The sequence below is a fragment of the Mus pahari genome, chromosome 3 (genome assembly GCF_900095145.1).
Source record: "Mus pahari chromosome 3, PAHARI_EIJ_v1.1, whole genome shotgun sequence".
NCBI classification, from domain to species: domain Eukaryota; kingdom Metazoa; phylum Chordata; class Mammalia; order Rodentia; family Muridae; genus Mus; species Mus pahari.
The window spans coordinates 1,972,202-1,994,648 of NC_034592.1; the positions used below are offsets into that span (position 1 = coordinate 1,972,202).

General features: G+C 38.4%; 1 protein-coding gene across 1 annotated transcript in view; it reads left to right on the forward strand.

Annotated features, from left to right (window-relative positions):
• The window catches only part of Stam (signal transducing adaptor molecule), a 50,823-nt gene extending 31,297 nt beyond the window's left edge, over positions 1 to 19,526 (forward strand). The window contains exons 8-14 of the mRNA XM_021192070.2: positions 1,405 to 1,499; positions 4,915 to 5,003; positions 7,876 to 7,963; positions 8,355 to 8,409; positions 9,347 to 9,500; positions 12,214 to 12,389; positions 17,219 to 19,526. Of these exons, the coding sequence (XP_021047729.1) occupies positions 1,405 to 1,499; positions 4,915 to 5,003; positions 7,876 to 7,963; positions 8,355 to 8,409; positions 9,347 to 9,500; positions 12,214 to 12,389; positions 17,219 to 17,507 (946 nt within the window). The 3' untranslated portion in view covers positions 17,508 to 19,526. The remainder of the gene's footprint in view (positions 1 to 1,404; positions 1,500 to 4,914; positions 5,004 to 7,875; positions 7,964 to 8,354; positions 8,410 to 9,346; positions 9,501 to 12,213; positions 12,390 to 17,218) is intronic.
• The last annotated feature ends 2,921 nt before the right edge of the window (positions 19,527 to 22,447 follow it).

The window sequence follows — 22,447 nt, forward strand, 5'->3', positions numbered from 1 at the left end:
GTGAATCATAAAGTATTAGAATTTGTAACTGCTTTTTAAAAATGAATTTGGAATGATAAAGGTTATTTTTATAAAATAACTTTAAATTTTATTGCTGTAATCTTACTACAGCCCAAATTTACTTCTCCACATTCTGAGATTGAAAAGTCCAAGCTCTGGCAGATTTGGCAAATGGTGAGGGCCCTTTGTGGTTGAGACACAGCTGTGTTCTTATCATGTAGCAGCAGGAGCAGAGAAGAGGTCAGGACTCTCTTATAAGGTCACCAGTTCCACTCAAGAAAGTTCTGCCTTCGTGGTTAATCACCTTCCAGATGCCCCCTTCTGACACTGACAAGATTTCAGCACATGGATTTTAGGAAGATAGACATTCAGACCATTAATATTTTCATAAAGCAGACAAACCGATGTAAAACTTGAGCTGATTAGCTAGCATTGCAACGTGGTCATTCATCCTTTGGAAAAGTGTTTATTAAACACTTGCTTGTTTTTTTCTACAGAAGGCACTGGGGACAGTTTTGATTCACGTTCTGTGCTATGGGTAGCATCAAAGATCTCTTACATAGAAGCCCAAGTGACTCCCTGTCAATCAAGGCATTAAGCCTAAGGGCCTCTTTGGGGGAAAAGAGTCCATAGTGTTTGTTTGTTCTGTTTTTTGTGGTTTTGAAGTTGAGAATGATGCAGGCTTTGTTTACTTTTGAAAGATAAATGCATCTGATCTGCACTACTTATAACATTCTGAAGGAAATAAACAATATTAAACATTTCTCCTTTAAAATAAATAATACCCTGTTTGACTTACTCTGTTAACCAGTGTCAAAGCTGGAAAGGAGAAAAGTGTATAACGCCCATGGCATTAAAGGCTTAAATAGAGTATTTGATTCTGAGAAAATAAAGCCCATGGGAGGGAAACTGCCTGTAGTCAGGAGCTTAGTAGAGACTGACATATGAAAGTTTTCATATAAACATTACATGTGTGGTTTGACAAACTGAAACATTTTTCAGGTCCTTACTTATGAGAACAGCAACAAAATTAAGACAACTAAAATCCACTTTTGAAACTATGCTGTATTGTTAGGAATCCATGCAAGACCATAATAGTTCCAGGAAAGCATGACAGATTCTAATTGTTACACTGTTCCTAGCTTTTTATTGCTTCTCCGAGGATTTGCTGACCTTCTGAGGGAAAGGACTGTGGCTTTAAAAGCTTCTGTTGGTGAGGCTCATTTCCTGTTTGTGTTAGAACCTCACACTAACTGATGGTGCCGCAGGAGCTCCTCACTTCCTGTTTGTGAGGAGAGTCTGCTCTCTCCTTTACTGGATTATGCTGATAATGGAGGATAAATACTAGGAATACAGGAATAAGTCCGTCTTACTGATGAAACATTCTTTCCCTGTTTGTCACAGTGATCCCAACTGGTGGAAAGGTGAAACCCATCAAGGCATGGGGCTTTTTCCTTCTAATTTTGTAACTGCAGATCTTACTGCTGAACCAGAAATGAGTAAGTATTGGTGGATGATAGATAATCCATAATCTTGATGAAAGTTGAGTAAGCTCAACTTTATAGGCAAATGACTTAAGTGTTTTGCCTCTGTTTTTTTTTTTAACATTGAAATTCCAAGGTGCACATTACAGTTTGTGCTTGTAATCCTAACACTCCTGCAAGTTGCAGGATGTGAAGGAGTGGTACTACACAGCCAAGTGAGGGCAACTCAGAGCTACTTAATCACACCTTGTTTCTAAAAATCAAATAAATCAAATAAAAATCTTTATTAGAAATAATCTACGTCTGCCAGACTGTTATTTCTCCTTCAGAATAGGTGCCATAAAAGGCACAAATACATGAAGAAGTATTGTACCTTGAATTCTTTTCTTATCATCTGATAAAGTGTGGCAAATGCAGTGCAACATTATAGATTCTGTTTTCTGAATGTGAAGACATTTTCTGGTGTCTAGTCTTAGACTTTTCAGTACAGCCTGTAAACCACTTAATGGCCACACTCTGTCATATTTGCAGAAACTATGTAAAATCTTATAATCAATCACATAAAGACTTTTGTGTTTGATTTCAAATCCTTGCTAAACAGAAAACAAAACAAATGTGATCGTAGAGAAAGACAATAGTACTGGCAGCTGTAATGTAAGTAGGAGATAACATTGCCAGGGCCCTTTAATAATGCTGTGTCCTGTCTCTAGAGTCTGTAGATAGTTGTGCTGTGATAAATCTTCATGGTAAGAATCATTTGAGAAACGGGAAAGTCAAAATACTCTGTTTCTTAAGAAAGCAGAGCAATATGTTAAGTATGGAAAGACTTCTTCTGTTAGTGACTGAAAGGTTCAGGATCTTAAAAGAACTTTTATATATAAATTGCTAATCTATACTTACCTGCCAGGATCTCTCACTTTTTCTTTCTGTAATAATAGGTAGAAGGATTCAAAATTAGTTAAATGCCACACGGTCTATAGTTCCTCTTTAGTTGACAAAAAAATTGAAGGAAGAATCTTTGTCTTAGCTGTTTTGCACCTGGTACTGAATCTTAACCACAATATATACTATATACATATTCCTAGGATATATGGCATGCACATGCATGTTAACAGTGAAGAGCCTTTACTAGCAAGTCCGAAATTGTGGACCTTTAAAATGGTCCTTTCCCTTTGCTACCAAGTTGTCGTACTTCAGTTTTGTAGAGGTAGATCTTGATACCCATCTCTTTTTTTTTTCTTCTGAGACAGGGTTTCTCTGTGTAGCCCTGGCTGTCCTGGAACTCACTATGTAGACCAGGCTGACCTCTAACTCAGAAATCTACTTGCCTCTGCCTCCCAAGTGCTGGGATTTTAAAGGTGTGTGCCACCACTGCCTGGCTAAGAATTTTGATACCCATCTTTTTAATTCAGTTCTCCATTAGTAGAACTAAAAGGTCATTGAAACTAAAAATTGCATAAACTTGGGGACTAGAGAGTTGCGTCAGTGGGTAAGAACATATGCTGTCCTTCCAGAGGACCCAAGTTTGTTTCCCATGTCCACATTGAATGGTTAACAGCTACCTGTAACTCCAGGGGATCTAATGCCTTTGCCCTTCTAGGGTACCTGTAAGTACATGCACACATACTGACATACAGACAAACATGTATGTATTGTCTTTAAAAAGTAAATTTTAAAGCCTATATAGGCATATTTGAATGGCCTTGCATAATGTGTCATGTTTTTTAGCAATCTGGTCTGCCAGAGGTTTTTTCTTTTTGTATTTTGGGCTCTTTTCAGTATTAGCTGTTGGTAAGCTTAGAACTTCTTTGGACTTCTTTTGAAGATGAGAGACAGGATCATATGTCTGATATGTGGCCATATAGTCTTTTTCTTTCATTCAACTCTGTTGCTTTACTGTGAGTCTTGGGATTTTTATGTGTTTCACTCTGGACAGTGTAAGAGAAACAGGAAGATCAGAACTTAATAATCAGTCCTCATCCTCAGCTTTGGAGAATGTGCTAGCAGAATGTGTGTAGCATCATTCTTTTACAGGAAACAGAAGTCAGTCTTCCTTGGCCTGTCACATGCACATATATGCCTCACTTCTGTGATTTTAGAGACAGATATTGTAAAAATATGCCACTATATATGTGTGATTAGGACATCATACACATTTACTATCAGTTCCTATGAGAAAGGGGGCTGCAAACTCGTGTCTTATAAGTTCTGTGAAGTCTGCCATGTGTTTCTTTTGGGTAACAGCAGTGAGTGCAGAGCTGTCCCAGTTTTCTACTTGTTAATAGTACAGGATGGCAAGCAGAATGTCTGTCGCAGATTCTGCTTTTCCCATGGGGAAATGAATCAGCCAAACCTTTTTTTTTTTTTTTTTTTTTTTGGTATGTACAATTTTACTTTATGGTGACTTGAATATAATGAATGTGTTCCTTACCTTTGCACTTAAAGAGACAATAGCCGCAAGCCAGATTCCAGTATTAGGGCTAAAAGACAAGAGCAGGTGACAGACATTCAGATCCAGCCACTCCAATTGTTAGCTTTCTTTTGTGCAAGAGATTTTAATCTTTCTAACTACTTTCTTAAAATAGGCATACTTTTTAGGATTGTTTTGGAAATTCATCAAGCAAATTTACTATTTCATCGAGAACATTAAGGTGTGTAATGAATATTATTTCTGTCCATAGTTCCTCCTACTATGACATCTCCATTTTCATCTTTATTCCTAATTTTTATGTATAATTGATACAAGAACCAAAAATCTAAAAAAGATGATCCTTCTTGAGAACTTGTCTGTGTTTTTTGTGTTCCTTGGAGGTTGCTATAGGGAACATAGCCTTACCTTTTTAGTTACATTAAGTGGTCTTCAAAAATTGGTGAGCAAGAAAAATATGTGCATATGGCCAGTTCGCTGAACCTCACTGTCACGTTTCACTTGTAAGTAAATGAACCTAGAAAGTCAAGCTCATGTGCTGGCCAGTGCAGATTTCTGCTGAGGTCACATACACAGTTTTTCCATGAGCCTTGATACTACTCTCTGAGTAGAAAACCCAGTGCCTTGCCAGGGCACATGATGATTTTCCAGTTCATTATATTGCAGTGACATGGTATTTCTATCAAAGACAATTTTTCTTTTAAATTGTCTAGTCATTTAGAAACAGTTGCTTTAAATTATAGAACTTACTTATATAGGACAGTATTTTAATTCCGAAGTAGGTAATTTTTAATTTCAGAAACATAACTTAGTTTTAGTAAGATCTCTTATAGAACAGAGTTTTGCAAGAGAGACTTATTCAGCTTTATCAAGTAATGTCTCTATTGCCTATGCTCTCTACAGCTCACTTAATATAGAGTCTCAAGTCCATATTCTCTACTAAGGACTTAAACTTTTACATCTAGCTTGAGGAAAATACAATTTTTATATATTTTTTTTCAGTTAAAACAGAGAAGAAGACGGTACAGTTCAGTGATGATGTTCAGGTAGAGACAATAGAACCAGAACCAGAACCAGCCTTTATTGATGAGGTAAGTGATTTCCTTATTAGGAACAGGCACTTTATGGAGGCCTGATTGCTTGTTTTCTTTTTCTGAGAATGTTGACAATATAAACAAAGCATATATCTTTGTTACAGCTTCTTTGACTTTGTTTCTACCTTACTAAAAGTTACTTAATTTTTGTTCTGTTAATGGTTGAGGATACAGCTCAGTAGTTGGACATTTGTGTAGGTGTGTCAGACTCTGAACTGATCTCCAGTGCTATACAGAGAGGAAGAAGGGGTAATAAAGTAAGGATGAATAGGGATTCCTGTCTAGTATTTTATAGATTGGGTTTATATTGCTGCATTTAAGTATTAGGCACCTAGACAGTTTCTAATTTTCATTGCTATCACAAAGAGTATTATGATGAGGATTTTTGTTTGTTTTCTTTTTAACATTTAGTTTAATTTTCTTAGCTTAGTTATCCAGGGCTGGAACTTCCAAATTGAAGGATCTAGGTGTCTTTCATGCTAATAACTACTGTGGAATTGTTGAACAGATGGGAGATTTTATAGTTTTGTTGGTGCTCTGTGAAAATGCCTGTTTTCCCAGGTACTCAACAGCTATTAAATTATATTCACACCTATTAATAGTGTTGTTTTGATAGCAGTATCAATATTGTATTGAATTGGTAAAACTAAATATTAGTCCACTAAAATTTACTTTACAGTAAAGTATTGAATGATGGAATTAGCAAGCCATACAGGATGCTGTCCCCAGCAGGCCAAATTTAAAGTACCATACATCCGTTTATATATTTTCTAGCTGCTTTTGTGCTTAAGTTACCAAAGAGATTGGGTAGTCCTATGCTTAATTTCTGGCTCCTGGTATAGACACTCTTTTCAGGACTTCATTTCTTGTAATAATTCCTGAAGTTGGTGTGTGTGAGAACACTTCCTGTCATCATTTTCTTCTCTTTTACAATTTCTTTCTCCATTATACACATTAAAAAGCCTCATCCAGTGCCCGTACTGAGCCTTACTGAAGTGTGTTGATTTCTAGGGGTAGTACCAAATATTGGTGGGTGGTAATGACTAGGTAGCACAATTCAAATGGCTTCATACATTTAGCAATACTACTACTACTAATAATAATAATAAAAACAATGAGCACAGTGAATTGCCAGTTAATAGATTATTAAATAAAAATTTTAAATTTTTAAATTTTATTTTACTTTACATCACATGTATGGATATTTTGCCTGGATTTATGTCTGGGTACCTCTTTCATGCCTGGTACCTACAGAGGCTAGAAAAGATATTGGGTTTCCCTGAATTGGAAGAACAGGTGGTTGTAAGCTACCACATGGGTGTTGAGAATCCTCTGGAAGAACTGTGGTGTTCTCAACTGCTGAGTCATTTCTTCAGCCCTAAAAGTAATGTTTAATGATAAGACTAAGAGCTTGAAATATGTAAACAAGGTTTCCTGTCAGTTTCATCTATAATATCATAAAATAGGAATATGAATAATCATGAATCCTGACTCATTTCATTGTCTTAAATTTGAGCTTTGTTACTTTAGCCCATTTATATACTAGTAGAAATCATTAATGCTACAGATGAATTTAACACATAAGAATATTGCTAGTATATACATACATTTTATCACAAAGAAGTCTTCTAGAAGACTTTAAAGTACATTTAGATAAAATTTTATAGGATATAATGAAATTAAGAAGAGAATCGATTTGGAATTACTGATTTGAGAAACAGTAGTTTGTTTTGCGGTCCTGGAGATAAAACCCAGAGTCCAGTACATGACAGGCAAGTGATTTTTCTGGTGAGCCACATGTTCAGCCTGGCTTAAATGGTGATGGTGCTCCTTTCTGTTTGAGAGAAACAAGAGCATGGAAGAGTGCTAAGACCTATGGAGCATTCTGCTTGAATGAGTACTCAGCTGCGGCCCATATAGAAACCGTGTTATTTTAACAGGAGACAAACACGTCTGCTGTCTTTTTAAATGTCTTAAAATGAACATGAATCTTTTACCTGAAAGAATATCCATTTTAAAATACAGAGTTAATTTGCCTTGACAGGAACTTTCCTCTGCTTCCAATCAATCTAACAATTAATTCGTCTCTTAAACATTCTTTGACATAACAATTTTACCTTGAATTTTTAGTTTTTATTGTACCTATGTACTGCATAGAAAATATGTGTAGGACGTTTGTAATAATTTTCATAGAATTTGGTAAATGAAAAGCTCCATCATGTATACTATGTGGGTATTTTTTTGCAACTGCCTTTTTAGTTCCTTCCATCCTCAGTATTAAAGGATTTTGAAATGGACCGAAGTAAGTGGATTATGATCTATCATTTCCCACAAAAAGGAATAAAGTAGAAGTTTCTTTCTTTTATGACAAACTGAAATGTTGATGGAAGAGAACAGAATCAGTCCTTAGAGCCCCGCTTAGAAGAACAGCTGTGGATGGCCTGGGCTCTGTGTATGGAACAGCTGTCATAATCTCTGCCAGAGAGAAGTAATGACTGAGCTGTTAGTCATAGCAGGCTGTCTTAAGAGGGATGTTCCACTTGGTGTGTGGCTAAACTGCAGCTGCTCTAAAACCAAGTGAAATTCTCCAACATGATATAAGAGATTGTGGAGATTATGTCCTGTAAGTTTAAATGGATGGTCATGTTCTGATTTGGACATTTTGAAAAATACCTAAGGATAGCGTGCAAGGGTCAGATTTTTCATAGTGCTAAAAGGTATACATAAGATGCTAAAAACATAAATGGAAAATTAACCTTCCTAACTATGAATTGTAAGAATCTTCTATCCATAATTGAGTTATCAAAGTGAGAACATAATGCTTCATAGAGATTGGTTGCTTTTGACATTAACTATTTAATTTCTGTAGGATAAAATGGACCAGTTGTTACAGATGTTGCAAAGTACAGATCCCAGTGATAATCAGCCAGACTTACCAGAGCTACTTCATCTTGAAGGTAACCTCATTTTCTGTCTACCTTACAAGCAAAGAATAAACTGAGAGATCTTTTTTACTCTACTGCTCCAGGATGGGTTTTGAAAGTAATCTTAGAAATGAAACATTATATATTCTTCTGTGCCTTTCTCACCTTCATGTGCTGTTTGAATCTTGAGTAGAAGTTGAAATCACAAACCTTGCTATACAAATTGTTTTATTCAACATCTTAGTCTTGTACAATGGAAAAAAATGTTTTGAAGTCAGTATTTTAAATTGTCACTATTATATTTTAAGAAAATCTATTTTAGGTTCTATTGATGAAAGATAATTAATAATTTTATTCACATTAAACTTTTCATTTCTCTAATTATATGAATATTTTTCAAAAGTTTACTTTCTTGTCATCTTAGCAATGTGTCACCAGATGGGACCTCTCATTGATGAAAAGCTGGAAGATATTGATAGGTAAAGACCTTGAACTATATTTAAATTGTGTATCTTTCTTTCTGAAACCATTTCAGTAAACTGCCTTTTAAAAAGATATACTCCAAGGCCGGGCGTGGTGGCACATGCCTTTAATCCCAGCACTTGGGAGGCAGAGGCAGTTGAATTTCTGAGTTCGAGGCCAGCCTGGTCTACAGAGTGAGTTCTAGGACAGCCAGGGCTACACAGAGAAACCCTGTCTCAAAAAAAACCAAAAAAAAAAAAAAAAAGATACTCCAGACTGCAGAGATGGCTCAGATGGTAAAGAGCTTGCCACACAGCTGCAAGGACCGAACTGAGTTTGGACCCTTAAAGCCCACATGTGGTGGTGTTTCTGTAAACCCAGCACAGGTGCTGTGGCTAGGGAGAAAGAAGAGTATGGTGCTGGTAGACCCCTGAGGTCCACTCCGCGGCCAGCCACAGTGACTGGATGAGCTTCAGCTTCATTCTGTCTTAAAACTAAAGGTAGAGAGCCACAGAGAAAAGACACTGGAGTGTCTCAGGCCTCTACATTTGCATGCATCTGTTACACATACAACATACACAGACAGTACTTCCTAGAACCTTTCTTTATGCATTGTGTTTACCTTGCTGTGAGTGAGGAGTTGGGCTCATTTGCTTTTTCTTGAAAACCAGGCTTCTCATAGGCCTTCACTGTCTTCCTCTTTTTTATATAATTGTGCTCACTAGGCAGCATTACCAGAGCCCACAGGCTGGCCGTCTGTTGATAAATGAGGAAATCTAGATAGTTTTCAAGTAAAGTCAAGGGCTCCAGCATGGGATCTTAACCGGAAACAGTTTTTGTTGCCTCAGGACTAAGCAGAAGGCCTTTCTGTCTGTTGAACACTTTTGTTATTTTGATGATTCATAGTTTAGAACAATGTATCATTTAACAACTAAATTATATGTAACCTTTCAGAAAACATTCAGAACTCTCAGAACTAAATGTGAAGGTGATGGAAGCTCTTTCGTTGTATACAAAGTTAATGAATGAAGATCCAATGTATTCTATGTATGCAAAATTACAGAATCAGCAGTATTATATGCAGTCGTCTGGCGTTTCTGCTTCCCAGGTATGTTTTGTAAAGGTCAGGGGTGTTGGATGTGCTTGAGATTATTTGGAATGTAAAAAAAATATTTTTTTAAAATGCATGTAAATGTGTCTGTGTGCTTGCAAATGTATACTGCGTGTGTATACTGTGTCCCTTGGTTGCCAGAAGAGGGTGTTGGATCCCCTGGAGCTGGATTTACAAATGGTTTTGAACTTCATGGAATAATAAAATGTAGCTCTGAGAACTTGTGTATTTATTTATGTAATGAAGACCTTTGGAGTTCAGTTGTGAGTCTGTTGCATTTAATGAAATGGAAGGTGCTTGGTTTCTTGGTGATTGTGCTAGGGTTTTTTTTTTCTGGTGGTTTTTTTTTTTTTTTTTTTTTTTTTTTGGTTTATTTGCACAGAACACATGTAGGGCAAAAAATGGGGTCCCACGTCCNAATGGAAGGTGCTTGGTTTCTTGGTGATTGTGCTTTTGTTTTTTTTTTTTTTTTTTTTTTTTTTTTTTTTTTTTTTTTTTTTTTTTTTTTTGCACAGGACACATGTAGGGCAAAAAATGGGGTCCCACGTCCACTCTGGGCAAGGGCCAGGTGGGATTCGGGAAGTGGGGACTGTGTTGGACTATAGGAAACCGTGATATCCTGCTCCAGGGGTCGGAAAAGGCACAGTCTGGGGTCCCCGAGGACCTGCCAGAGTTGGGCTCCGACTCTTGGACACCACAGACCTCTGTGCACTGCAGAAGAACAGGCTCTGGGGTCCCTGGGCTGCGCAGAGGCCAGGATGACAGGTTCTCGCTCGAAGACATCCCAGACTCCAGTAAGAGTGGGTGGACTCTGGCCTGGGGGCGAAGGGAAAGGGGTAGCAGGAGAGCTCTGACCGGTACCTCAGGAGGAGAGAGGCTGGCTAGCTCAGGTGGCTTGCTCAGTGGGCTGTTTGGGTTGGTGGCATCCATGGCTGGAGCCCAGGAAAGCTTCCCGGCAGGAGGTTAGATGCACGCTTCTCAGAGGGAAACCTGCTCCATTGCTCCAGCACAGCAGATCTCAATGAGAAGAGGCCGTCCATGGTTTTAAGGCATTTATTGTAGAAAGAGAGAGAGGGAGAGAGTAGAGAAGCATAGGCCAGCCATGGCCACGTGGAGAGAGTGGGGGAGGGGGTGAGAGAAGGAGGGTGAAAGGGGAGAGTTAGAACAAGGTCAGAGAGGGAACAAGAGGTAAGGGAGAGGAGCGGACAAGCAGCTCCTTTTATAGTGGGCTGGGCCATCCTAGCTGTTTCCTGATAACTGTGGGGAGGAGCATTCTTAACTGTTGCCAGGTAACTGTGGGGGCGGAGTGCAGACAGAATACCATGAGCTTGGGGCATTGCCTACCTGTCTGATGGTCCACACCTCTTTGCAGGGGCCTGTGGGAGGCTGTAGTGGAACTCCTAATGTCTCCATGAAGACGAAAGCCACTGCCCACCTGGTCTCCAGGGTTCCAGGCCTGTGCTCGACTGGGACCGGGCCGGCTGTGCACAGTTCGCCATCCCACAACACAGTCTTGCTATCTAAAGACAGTAGAATGTCGTTTCAAGTATATAAACAGACTTTCACAATAAATAAGATGAAAACTTTAAAATTTCAGTGAGCCATGGTGGCTCATAATGGTAGGATAATTCTGAACAGGTTGGCTGAGCATATGGAAGTGCACATCATTTAGGAGGAAGCTGAGGCAGGAAGATTGCATCTATAAAAACAGCCTGCTGTCTGTTTTTATAGAAATAGATACAGCCAGTCCATTTACCTCACAGCCACCCCATTTATTTCTGCTTTACATATAGCTGCATTCTAAATCTACAGAATTGAGTACTTACAACACAGTTTGCGCACCTTATTCTTAGGAAGTTAGTGTGTTCGTTCTCTCTCTCTCTCTCTCTCTCTCTCTCTCTCTCTCTCTCTACCTACCTACCTACCTAATCTGATTTCCCTTCCCCTAACTCCTCCCAGATCCTCTCATCTCCACACTCCCCAACTACAGCCGCCCCCTCAAGTAAGCAGGCAGACAAAACAAATTGGAATTAAAAAAAAACTCTTAAAAATCAACATGGAAAGTCTATCATAAATTCAATATAGAGATTATGTTAGTATAAAATATATTTCAACAGCAGAAAGAACAGCTTTTGGATATAGGAATTGGCAATAGAAATGCTTCTATATGAAAGTAAAATCTGCTCATATAATGTTTAAAATAAAAATTTGGTCTGGGAAGATAGCTCAGTGCATAAAGTGCTTGCCAGACTGGAGTTTGAATTCCCAACTCTCTTGTAAATGCCAGTTGGTCATGGTAGCTCACCTGTAATCCCAGCACAGGGAGATACAGAAGGGATCCCTAGAGCAAGTTGGCTAGCTTTAGTGGCCAAATGGGTGAGCTTTTGGTTCAATAAGAGACCCAGGTTGAATAGATACAGTGAGAAGGAATCCAGGAAGACACTTGACATCAACCTTTGGCCCACATGCTGCATACACATTCATGTAAACATACATATACTTTCATGCAAACATACATATAGTAAAAGGTTAAAAATCATCAGTCTACCAAAATGTGCCTTTTATACAATTCCAATTGATAGAAGTAACATGTAAAGGAAATTCTAAACAAACACTGTTTCCTGTATTTGTAACTGAATGCCTCTGTTGGGTAACTTTGGAATATACATTAAACTTGTCTAATGGAGTGTTTCCATATCATCTCTTGTAGGTATATCCAGGGCCTGCTCAGAGTGGTACCTACCTGGTTGCAGGGAATGCACAGATGACCCATCTGCAGAGCTACAGCCTTCCCCCAGAGCAGCTATCTTCTATCAGCCAAGGAGCAGTTCCACCCTCTGCAAACCAGGCTCTTCCTAGTCAGCAGACCCAGGCTTCTTACCCGAAGTAATTTTTTATTGGTGGTTGTTGGGTTTAACATTGAAAATGTTTAATTCATTACAGTGGTCAGTAAGCATAAATCTGGATAAGAAAAACAGGCAGTAAGCATCGCTGTTCAGACTGCCCCGTTTGTGTCTAGGGTGGGTTTAGTAAGAACACAGGTGAAGTCTTTTCCTTGAAGCAAGTAAGAGTAGGCTTTTAAGAGTTTATCAGCACAGTGTTTCTGGGTAGCACAGGCACACATCCAGAACGCAGCAGTGTCTGTAAATGTCCTGTATGTACCTTTTTATTGCAGTGTCCATCCACAAAGAGTGGGTGAGGTTTTAAAGACATTGTTATGTTGTCATGTCCCGGATGTTAACGTGACTTCAAGGAAGATAGTGAAGAAGCCCAATTTGGGCTGTATGATATGGACCAAATGCTGAGATTATATCTAACACATACTGACCAACTGACTCCCTATATTACCTATGAGAGAGGTAACATTGACACTCCATTTGTTAATGGGAGACTGAGATGCAGACTAAGGCCCCACTTAGCTAAGATCCAAAAGCAGGCATTGAGGTCAGAACACTGAAATTTAACTTCCTTTCTCTCACTGCAGCACATTAGGAATGATGATGGATGGGTTTGTAGTAAATGTTCTCTTAAATGCTAGCTGTCTCCCTTTATGTTACACGCCTTGTCTCTTTTCAGAGTTCTCCTATCTACCTGGTAGCTGAGGCTAACAACTGCAGTTCCCACAAACTACTTTTTCTTATCTCTCCTCTGCATTGCCTATCATGACAACTAATATATAACTATTTACTAATGTCCAAAATAAATCCTTTACATTAATATCATGATACATTACAGTTGAATACTAATAATTTCTTATCTAATCACCATGGCTGCACAGATTTTTGTCCTTATAAATGAGTTTGTCCAATGACTGCATAAAGGTGAGTCTCTCATCGACTCAGAGTGGTCCATTCATTCTTCAGTCCTCACCAGTGTATGTATGTGTGGTATATCTCCTGATCCTGTCATCTCCTTTAACCCCTCAGTAACTGTACTAACAGTGTGTGCTAGCATGCTCCAGGCCGTTTGCCCTCCTGTCTGCTCCTGCCACAGGTGCCACACCCTGCCACACTACTATATTTTTGTTGGTTGCTGTATTAGTCAGGGTTCTCTATAGTCACAGAACTTGCAGATAGTCTCTATATAGTAAAGGAATTTATTGATGACTTACAGTCTGCAGTCCAAATCCCAACAATGGTTCAGTAGTAGCTGTGAATGGAAGTCCAAGGATCTAGCAGTTGCCGAGTCCCACACCGCAAGAAGGCGAAAGAGCAAGAGACAGACTCCTTTTTCCAATGTGCTTATATGGTCCCCAGCAGAAGGTGTAGCCCAGATTAAAGGTGTGTGCCACCACACCTTTAATCCCAGATGACCTTGGACTCGGAGATCTCCCTGTCTTAATCTTCTGGATTCAATCACCACTGTGTCTCAAGATCTCCATACCAAGATCCAGATCAGAAACTTCTATCTCCCAGTCTCCAGATTAGGTTCACTGGTGAGCCTTCCAATTCTGGATTGTAGTTCATTTCAAATATAGTCAAGTTGACAACCAGGAATAGCCACTACAGTTGTGTAACATCTTTCTGTTTTTACCTCTTCTTGTAAAGATACAAGTTGGATATATATTCTTGGAGAACGTCCTCAAAGCTTGAGACACTTTATTGCACTGGGTACATACCTATATTTCTAATTTATTGCATAATAAATTATACATTTTAAAAATAACCCCAACTAGACAATGTCTTGAAACTTAAGAGGCTAAATCATATTTGTATAAGAAGTACTTAGCATATGTTCACTAAGTTTTCTTTCTCATTTTTGATTGATTTTGCTTTTCTTCTTGATCATTGTTGCCATGTTTGTGAATTTATCATTCATTTCAAGGGGCTAATATTACCATTGAAGACTTTTTTGTTGAATTATTGCTTTTTAAAGTTATTTCTCTTTATTTCCATCTTTCTATTTTTTTAATCTATCATATTTTTTGACTTTGGAAGTCCATACTTATATCAAATATTCCCTTCTCTCAGTGGGACCTTTCTTGACCACCCATTTCAAATAGAAAATCTTGTGTCAGTTATTCTAAAGATACTGCTTTTGTCTCTGTCCCCCACCAGCCTCACATTCTTCACAGTGCTGGGATCAAACCTAGGACCTTATCTTCTACCACCAGTTTATCTCTGATTTCTCATTAAATTTTAAACATCTGTTTAACAGATGAAAAGTGATAAATAGTTAAAGTGGATTCATCCTTTTCTTCTCAAAATACTGTCACCACTGGAGGTAGCTGTGGACATTACATGAGGACCACCTCCTGAGTGAACACCTTCCAAACATCTTGGGGACAGATGGCTGAAAGTTCTTAATTCTAAGATTAACGCTGTAGGGAAAGGAAGAAGAAATGGCCTCCTGTGCATCCCTATTGGTTCTTTAGTACCTAGGTGTCAGCCCTGAAGCCATGAACAAAAACATACATACACACACACACGTGTGTGTGTGTGTGTGTGTGTGTGTGTGTGTGTGTGTGTGTGTGTGTGTGTGTGTAACACTAATCAGAGAAAAGGAAGCTGTCAACCTGAGAGTAGGACTCTATGGGAGGGGCTAGCAGGAGGAAGAAGCGACAGTGACGTAACTTTATTTTAATTAAAAAATATAAAAAAATTTCAAAAAGAAAAAAAGAGAAATAGCCTTGCAGATGTGTGCTGAGGAGGCGGGGAAAACCTGCCTGTGCGTCAGTGAGAATCCGCATGGCCTGGCACTAAGCTGAAAGCTTAGTCAGAAGCACAGAATCTCCTCACTCACCCCAGGCCTTGGTTTTCCTAACATGTCCCTTTCAGATCCTCCATTTCCTCTGCCAGCAGTTGCCTTATTTCTCCTCCTAAACAGACACTTGATTTTATATGTGTACAAATGTATATCAATTCTTGTATTATCTCAGAGTCTCTGTAATACCCTTTAAAGGAATTGAAAGCCATCCCCTCACCTCTGTCTTAATGTAGAATTGGGAATTGTAGTCACGGATACTTCCACATTTAAGTATTATGTAGTCACTGAGTTCCTGGTATAAAATCAGTCGTTTCCTGAGAAACGGCTGGAAAAGGGAGAAAGAAACTCAGTCCTGGTTCTTGAAACTGCTGTAGTTTTACAGATACAGACACAGAAGGAAGCCACCGAGGAAGGTGTCAGGAGCACAGGTCTGATGGGACTCAGGAGCAACAGCAGAGTCAGTCGTCCTAGGGAAAGTGAAGCAAAGCCCAGAACTACGTAGAGAACAGATCGGAGGCCAGCCAAGAAGGCCAAGCAATTAAAGGACGTGCCCCGTAGAAAGTATGGTGGAATGCAAAGGCGTTCCCTTAGAGGTGACCTGAATGTTCCACTGCATGTCAGGACAGGTGTCAACCTGAAGAGCTACATTTACAGGTGTGGATAGCTGTGGTGGGAGTTGAGGTGTGTGGGATGTTTTTATCTTGAACTTTTAGGGAACTAAGGAAGGTGGCCATGCCTCCATCTCACTAGTCCGTTGAGAGTGTTCTGTCAGGATGTGTTGATGTCCTGACGCTGTGCTCTTTTCCCAAGCCCACCTCCCTTACAGTTCAGTGCCTTCCCTGTTTTTAATGTGTGTTACTAGGTCAGACCCCTGTCACTTGGTTTTCCTTTTCATTTACTGCTCCTTACTTGCTGTTGCCAAATGCACCTTTATATTCCTGACATCAGAAAGTATAGGACATGCACTGCTCTGTCTGCTCAGTCATTTCCTAAGGACTTGATTCTGAATGAGGACTCTTAGTGACTATTCAACTCCTGCTCTCCCCTGGGACTCCAGGCTGCATGTGCATTGTTGTCTAAGGTGGTCTCTGGACATCTCTCTTGCAGTGTCCAAAACTGTTGGTTCTTCCTGCCCATGCTTCTCTTGTTCCAGTCAGCTGTAGTCCCAAGTGTAGTTTTCTCCTTTTATTAAGTGGTCACTCCAGTTATTTTTATCAGTTATAAAACCAGATATATTAAACTACTTGGTCCATTATCAAATTTCAATGGCACTTTTTTCAAAGTAGGTTGTGACCCTTCTCTCCTGTATCCACTATGACTCTGAGCACTTGTCAGCTCACATCTGTTCCTGTTCCCATGTGAGCCTGTCAAAAATATTTCATATCTATTATCTTCTCAAAAACTAAACAGTGTTTATTTCACTTGACTCACAAGCATAACCCAGTGGTTTCTAAGGAACTCGTTGGATCTTCTGCAGCCCCTCCTAACTGCTACTTTATCTTTTACACCACATGTGTTTTCTGCTCACTTTGCTACGATTACCTTGGCCTCTTTTTTGTTCTTTGAACACATCGGGAATTATAAAACCTGACAGGCTTCTTTATCTTTGCCTAATGTGTGTGCCTTTCCTAGACTGTTGATGGAGTTCCTCGGCCTTCTTAAGATCTTCCCCTTGAGTGAAGCCTTATCTGAAAGGCCTCCATCCAGCACTCTACATAAGCAAGTCCTTGGTCCCTGTACTTCTGGTATTGGCCATTCTCTACTTTCCTTCACTGAGATTTTAAGCATTGACATATAAATTTATTAACTATCTTTTTTCTCCTGCCAAAATATAAGCTATGTAATGATACTTATTTTCTTTCTTCATAGCATTCCAGTACTTAAATAACAGGGTTTGATACTTTGCATATATTTAATAAATTGTCTGATGAGTTGTTTAATAGTTTTCCTGTTCATCTCTGAATGGGTGCAATATTTAGCTAATTAAGTGTTTTTTTCTCCCTCCACAGTGCAATGGTTAGTTCTGTTCAAGGAAATTCGTATCCTAGCCAGGCTTCAATATATAGTCCTCCTCCTCCTCCTCCTTCTGCTGCTGCTGCTGCTGCTGCTGCTGTGGTACCTGTTCCTGTACCTGCTGCTGTACCTGTACCTGCTGATGTCACCATATACCAGAATGCAGGACCTAATATGTCCCAGGTGCCAAACTATACTTTAACATCATCAACCCTGCCTCAAACAGGAGGCAGCCAACAGCCACCTCAGCCACAGCAAGCATATTCTCAGAAGGCTCTGCTATAGGACTTGACGTTCCTCTTGGCAGCATATTTCTGCTGAATGCCATTGACAATGTTAGGAGATTCATTAACATCCTAAAATTTGCTTTTCCTCAGCTTGTAAGAGTCTATCTTGGTCAAGTTCAAATACTCAAGAAGGTAGAACTGTCTTCAATTTGCACTGACTTTTTAGAGGAATGCCTCTCCCCCGAGGAATGAAACTACTTACAACATTTATTTCCTTTCATAATATGAAGAATTGTTACAAGATTGTTGTTGTCTTGTAAAATTACCTGGTCTGCAGCACTCAGAAGACCAACAACTGCTGTGGCCAATGTTATCTGTACATGCATTGACATGTAACTTCGTTAGTGACCATTGGAATTGCAGTGGTGATCATGTGAATATATTTAACACTGTGTTAAATTAATTTACATTGTTTTATTTTAATCATGAACAAGTATGTTTGCTAATGTTTGGTGTAAATTTAAGATAAGTATACTATCTTTTTAAGCTACAAGAGAACTAAATTGTAGCACACTGACCTGAAGGGATTGTCCTGTTATAGTGTCACATTAAATTGAACCTTTCTTTTACTAATTGTGAGCAAACCATGTATGTTGTATCTTCCTGTAGCTTCTGCCCTCTACTGGTTGTCACCACACCAGCATATGGTAGCCACAGTTTTGGTGCAATTAGAGGAGAATAATGTTCCTTTTAAAGTTTTATATTTTGGCATGATGTTCCAGGTATTGTGGACCATGAGACAAAAATTAGTCTTTGTATTTTATTTTGAAAGAAGTAAGGGCGTTGATTCCCTTTGTTGTAGTTGACCACAGTGATTAAGGGTTAGGTTTTACTGTGCTTGTTGGTAGAAGTGACACCAAAGATACAGGCGATGCACATGGAGAATTTTCAACTGGAAAGAAAATGAACTAACACTACATTTTTAGTCTCCTGTAATTTTTAGGATATAAACAAAATTTGATTCACTTGTCTTACCCCACTAGTTTTTTTTTTTTTTAAATGTCGTTGACACATTGTATCTTTTAATTCTCATTAAAATGGATATAAATAGGTGTTTCAAAGTAATTTATATTCTGATTTTGTTTAATAGTTTATGTATTTATTGTTAAGTTTCAAACCAGAGTCTTAAGTTTTTCTCTCTTTGTCTCTGTCTCATTTAAAGGTCTAATAGAATTATTTTTGCTTATTTAGGAATAATTTTAATGAATTATTTTAATCCATACAAAAATTCCACTGACATTTTAGACATAAATATTTATAATTCCCCTGATTGTACTATACTATTATTTAAATAACCTAAACTTTCAGTATCATGTTTATTAGACCTTAGTTTCCCTTCTGTGAATGCATATTACATTTGCATTTCTGAGACTTGTGTGTTTTCTTTTTGACAAATGACTTCAGCTTTGGCAAATAGTATTGAGGGTGATTAACTCACAGGTTCATATTTACAGCCCTTTTTTGGTTTTTTGAGACAGGGTTTCTCTGTGTAGCCCTAACTGTCCTGGAACTCACTCTGTAGACCAGGCTGGACTCGAACTCAGAAATCTGCCTGCCTCTTCCTCCAAAGTTCTAGGATTAAAGGCATACGCCACCACCACCCGGCATATTTACAGCTCTTTTACTCTTAAGTTTACTTGAGTTTAAAGTATGTCACTATCAAGTAATAAGGTTAAGATTTAAGTTTTTTTAAAATAAAACCTCATAAGCAGTTTGATTATAATTTTTTTTATTCCAATTTAAATTTTATGGTATATGTGATAGACTTTTCTTCAAGTCATACTGTATTTTCCTATTATTTTTATAAGTTCCTGTTTTATAACTATATTTCCATTTTAATTTTGATACCTTCATGTTAAAAAACCAAAATACTCTCCAGTATGTATGTATCTTACCCTTTAAGTCTGTCAGTGGTGAAACGAAAAAACAAAAAGCTACCCATTTTAAAATGCATATTTTTTTCATTATGTATTAGATTACCAAGCATATAAAGAGATGAATGAATTGCTGATATGGATTCTGTCTTAGTTACTTCACTTGGGTAACCGGGCAGAAAAGTTCAGTGGTAACGAGGTACCAACCTTTCATCTTTCAAGTGCCATGACTAGGGAAGAAAATGGGGCTAACGGAATCCATATAGTTGTTTTAAATCCTATGCAAGTTACACTTCACAAAAATCTTTGCTGGGTGTGATGATGATGATGATGTGCACCTTTAATCCCAGCACTCAGGAGGTGGAGGCAGGTGGATCTCTGTGAGTTTGAGGCCAGCCTGGCCTGCCGAGTAAGTTCTAAGCCCACCAGGCTACATATTGAGACCCTGTCTCAAAAACCAAATAGCAACAACAGCAACAAATTTTCATTAACAGCAGTCCATAATTTGATAAATAGACTATTTTTAAAAAGTTTCTGTAGAGTAAATGTCTATGGGTTTATTACTTTTTAAGGCTTGAGAAATGTTTTTATAAAAATGATTCCTAAAGGAGACAGAATGCAGCTATGTCCTGTGCTACAGTCCTCATACAGTATTGGGGTGATAATATGTCTGCCTGAGATCAGTAGTTGTGGCCTGTGTGTGTGCTAAGAGGGTTTTATAGACTTTTTGACCCCTTGACTTTCTATCACTGTTCCCTGTCATCCCTACTTAGCTAGGGACATTTTTCTAATATGAGCCCAGACATGCCCTTCTTACTCATGTCTTTCTTTCTTACTTCTGGAACATTTCTTTCCTCTTCCCTTTTAATACTCAAAGTGTTCAATAAATCAGCATCGTTCATTTCCAGTATAGAGGGCTTTCATGGGTGACATCTGTCTCATGGAACTTATAGTCTTTGTCCAGTGCTTAAGTTTGTGTCAGATGAGTGTCCTGCATAATAACCTGTGCAGCTCTAACAAACTATAGAAATTATTTTCTAAGAAGAGTTTCATTGGTATGATTGGGCACATTTTCACGCGATGTACATTAAAATCATTGTTTTATTTTTTTCTACTTATTACCTTGTTTACTTACCAGTTGTATTATAATAATAATAATAATAATAATAATAATAATAATAATAATAGTAACTTCCTGTACATCTCCTTTTTATGTTAAAAACAAAACTTAGGGTTAAAATTTTTGATTTATTTTCTAACAATTTTGTTAGGTTTTTAATTTTCATATTTTTGGTTTGTTTGGGCTTGATACCTGCTTGTATCTCTTAGTATAAAGAATATATAAAAGGAGCTATCTTTGTTTCTTTTTTCTAAGGTCTTGATTTTCACTTCTCTTTCCTTGGAAGGAGAGTAGGCACTGCCTTGGCTGCTGCTGCGGGCGGTGGTCTACCCGACCACTGTCTGCTCAGAGAGGCTTGAAGACTACGACTACAAAGCACCAACCACACAGATAGTCCCCTCTAAAGTCACTAATTACTCACATTTGCCTCATCTCTTTGTGTATATTTGTGTACATGTGTACACACACACCTACTTTTGAATAGGTAAACATACTGTCGATAGAAACTGTATGCATGATTACTTCATGATGCTTCATGTAAAAATCAGAACAGCCTCCCATGTAACCTAAACCACTGTCATGTCCCGGAAAACTGACAGTGGTTCTTAAGATGAGACTGTCCTCCCAGCTGTCTTAAATATGTGTATTTACATATCAATGTATATAGTCTTAAATCTAGGATTCATTCCAGGGGAACACATTCTACCTACATAATGTCCCTTTACTCTGCTAGATTAATGCCCATTACTGTCTTTCTCTACTCCTATGTTGACTTTTTAAGATTCACAATATATCATAGAACTTCCTACATTCTGGGTCGGCCTTCCTTCCATCCATCCATCTTTCCTCCCTCCCTCCCTCCCTCCCTCCTTCCCTTCCTCCCTTCCGTCCTTCCTTCCTTCCATCCTTCCGTCCTTCCGTCCTTCCGTCCTTCCGTCCTTCCGTCCTTCCGTCCTTCTGTCCTTCCTTCCCTTGTAGTATCATTTAACTTAATTTTTTATGTCCCATGAACATTCTTATTTTATTTTTATACAAAGCATTGTAAATAAAAAGCACATAATAAAATAAACCAGAAGAAAAGATTATGCAACCAAATTATACAGTTATACAAAATATCCTATACAGTTAACATGGGCATTCAGAACTGAAGCTGTGGAGCTTCTATTAGATTTTACACTTTCACTTTCATAAACATTTTTATTTATCTACCACCCAAATCTGAACATCCATTCTCATAAAGTGACTGTTATTCCTAAAAGATACATAAATCAACTCACATGACTGTTTTTAGAAGTAGTGAAACTATAGGCTAGAAGATGCGTAAGCAGGTAACATTTTTCATTGTCATACAAGCTTAAGGACTGAGTTCAAATCGCTAGCACCAACATAAAAAACTAGATGTAGGATCAAACCTGCTTATCTCCAGTTTTCAGTGTGAGTCCAAGTCTTAAGGGTATAAGGCAGCCAGTGCATGCTAGAGCGGTACACCTGATGTTCTCTGACTTCTCTTGAATATGAGTAAGGACGTTGTGTGTGTGTGTGTGTGTGTGTGTGTGTGTGTATGTGTGTGTGTAGACTGCACGTAGACCACACAAACTTTCAGGCTTATTTCAGAAACTGCACATAAAAATAAACTTGGTTAACCTTGCAGTTCTTGCTGGTGTGTATAACCAATTAATCTGTGGTCACTGAGGCCAGAAGAGGGCACTGCAGTTTTGTTTTAAGAATCTGTTAAAAACAATTAGCTGCTTTCCCCTACTTTCACCATAGTAAGCTTTTCCCAGAGATTCACACACCCATTCAAGGTGGGTAGCTTCGAGGTAATTCCATAAGTGCTATAGTGTAGAAGGGCTGTGTTTTCAGTTACACACATTTGGTTCATTCGTAAAGATTTCTCCTTCCCCTCTTGTCAGTACAAAGATGCTGAGAGGTCAAGAAGTTCTT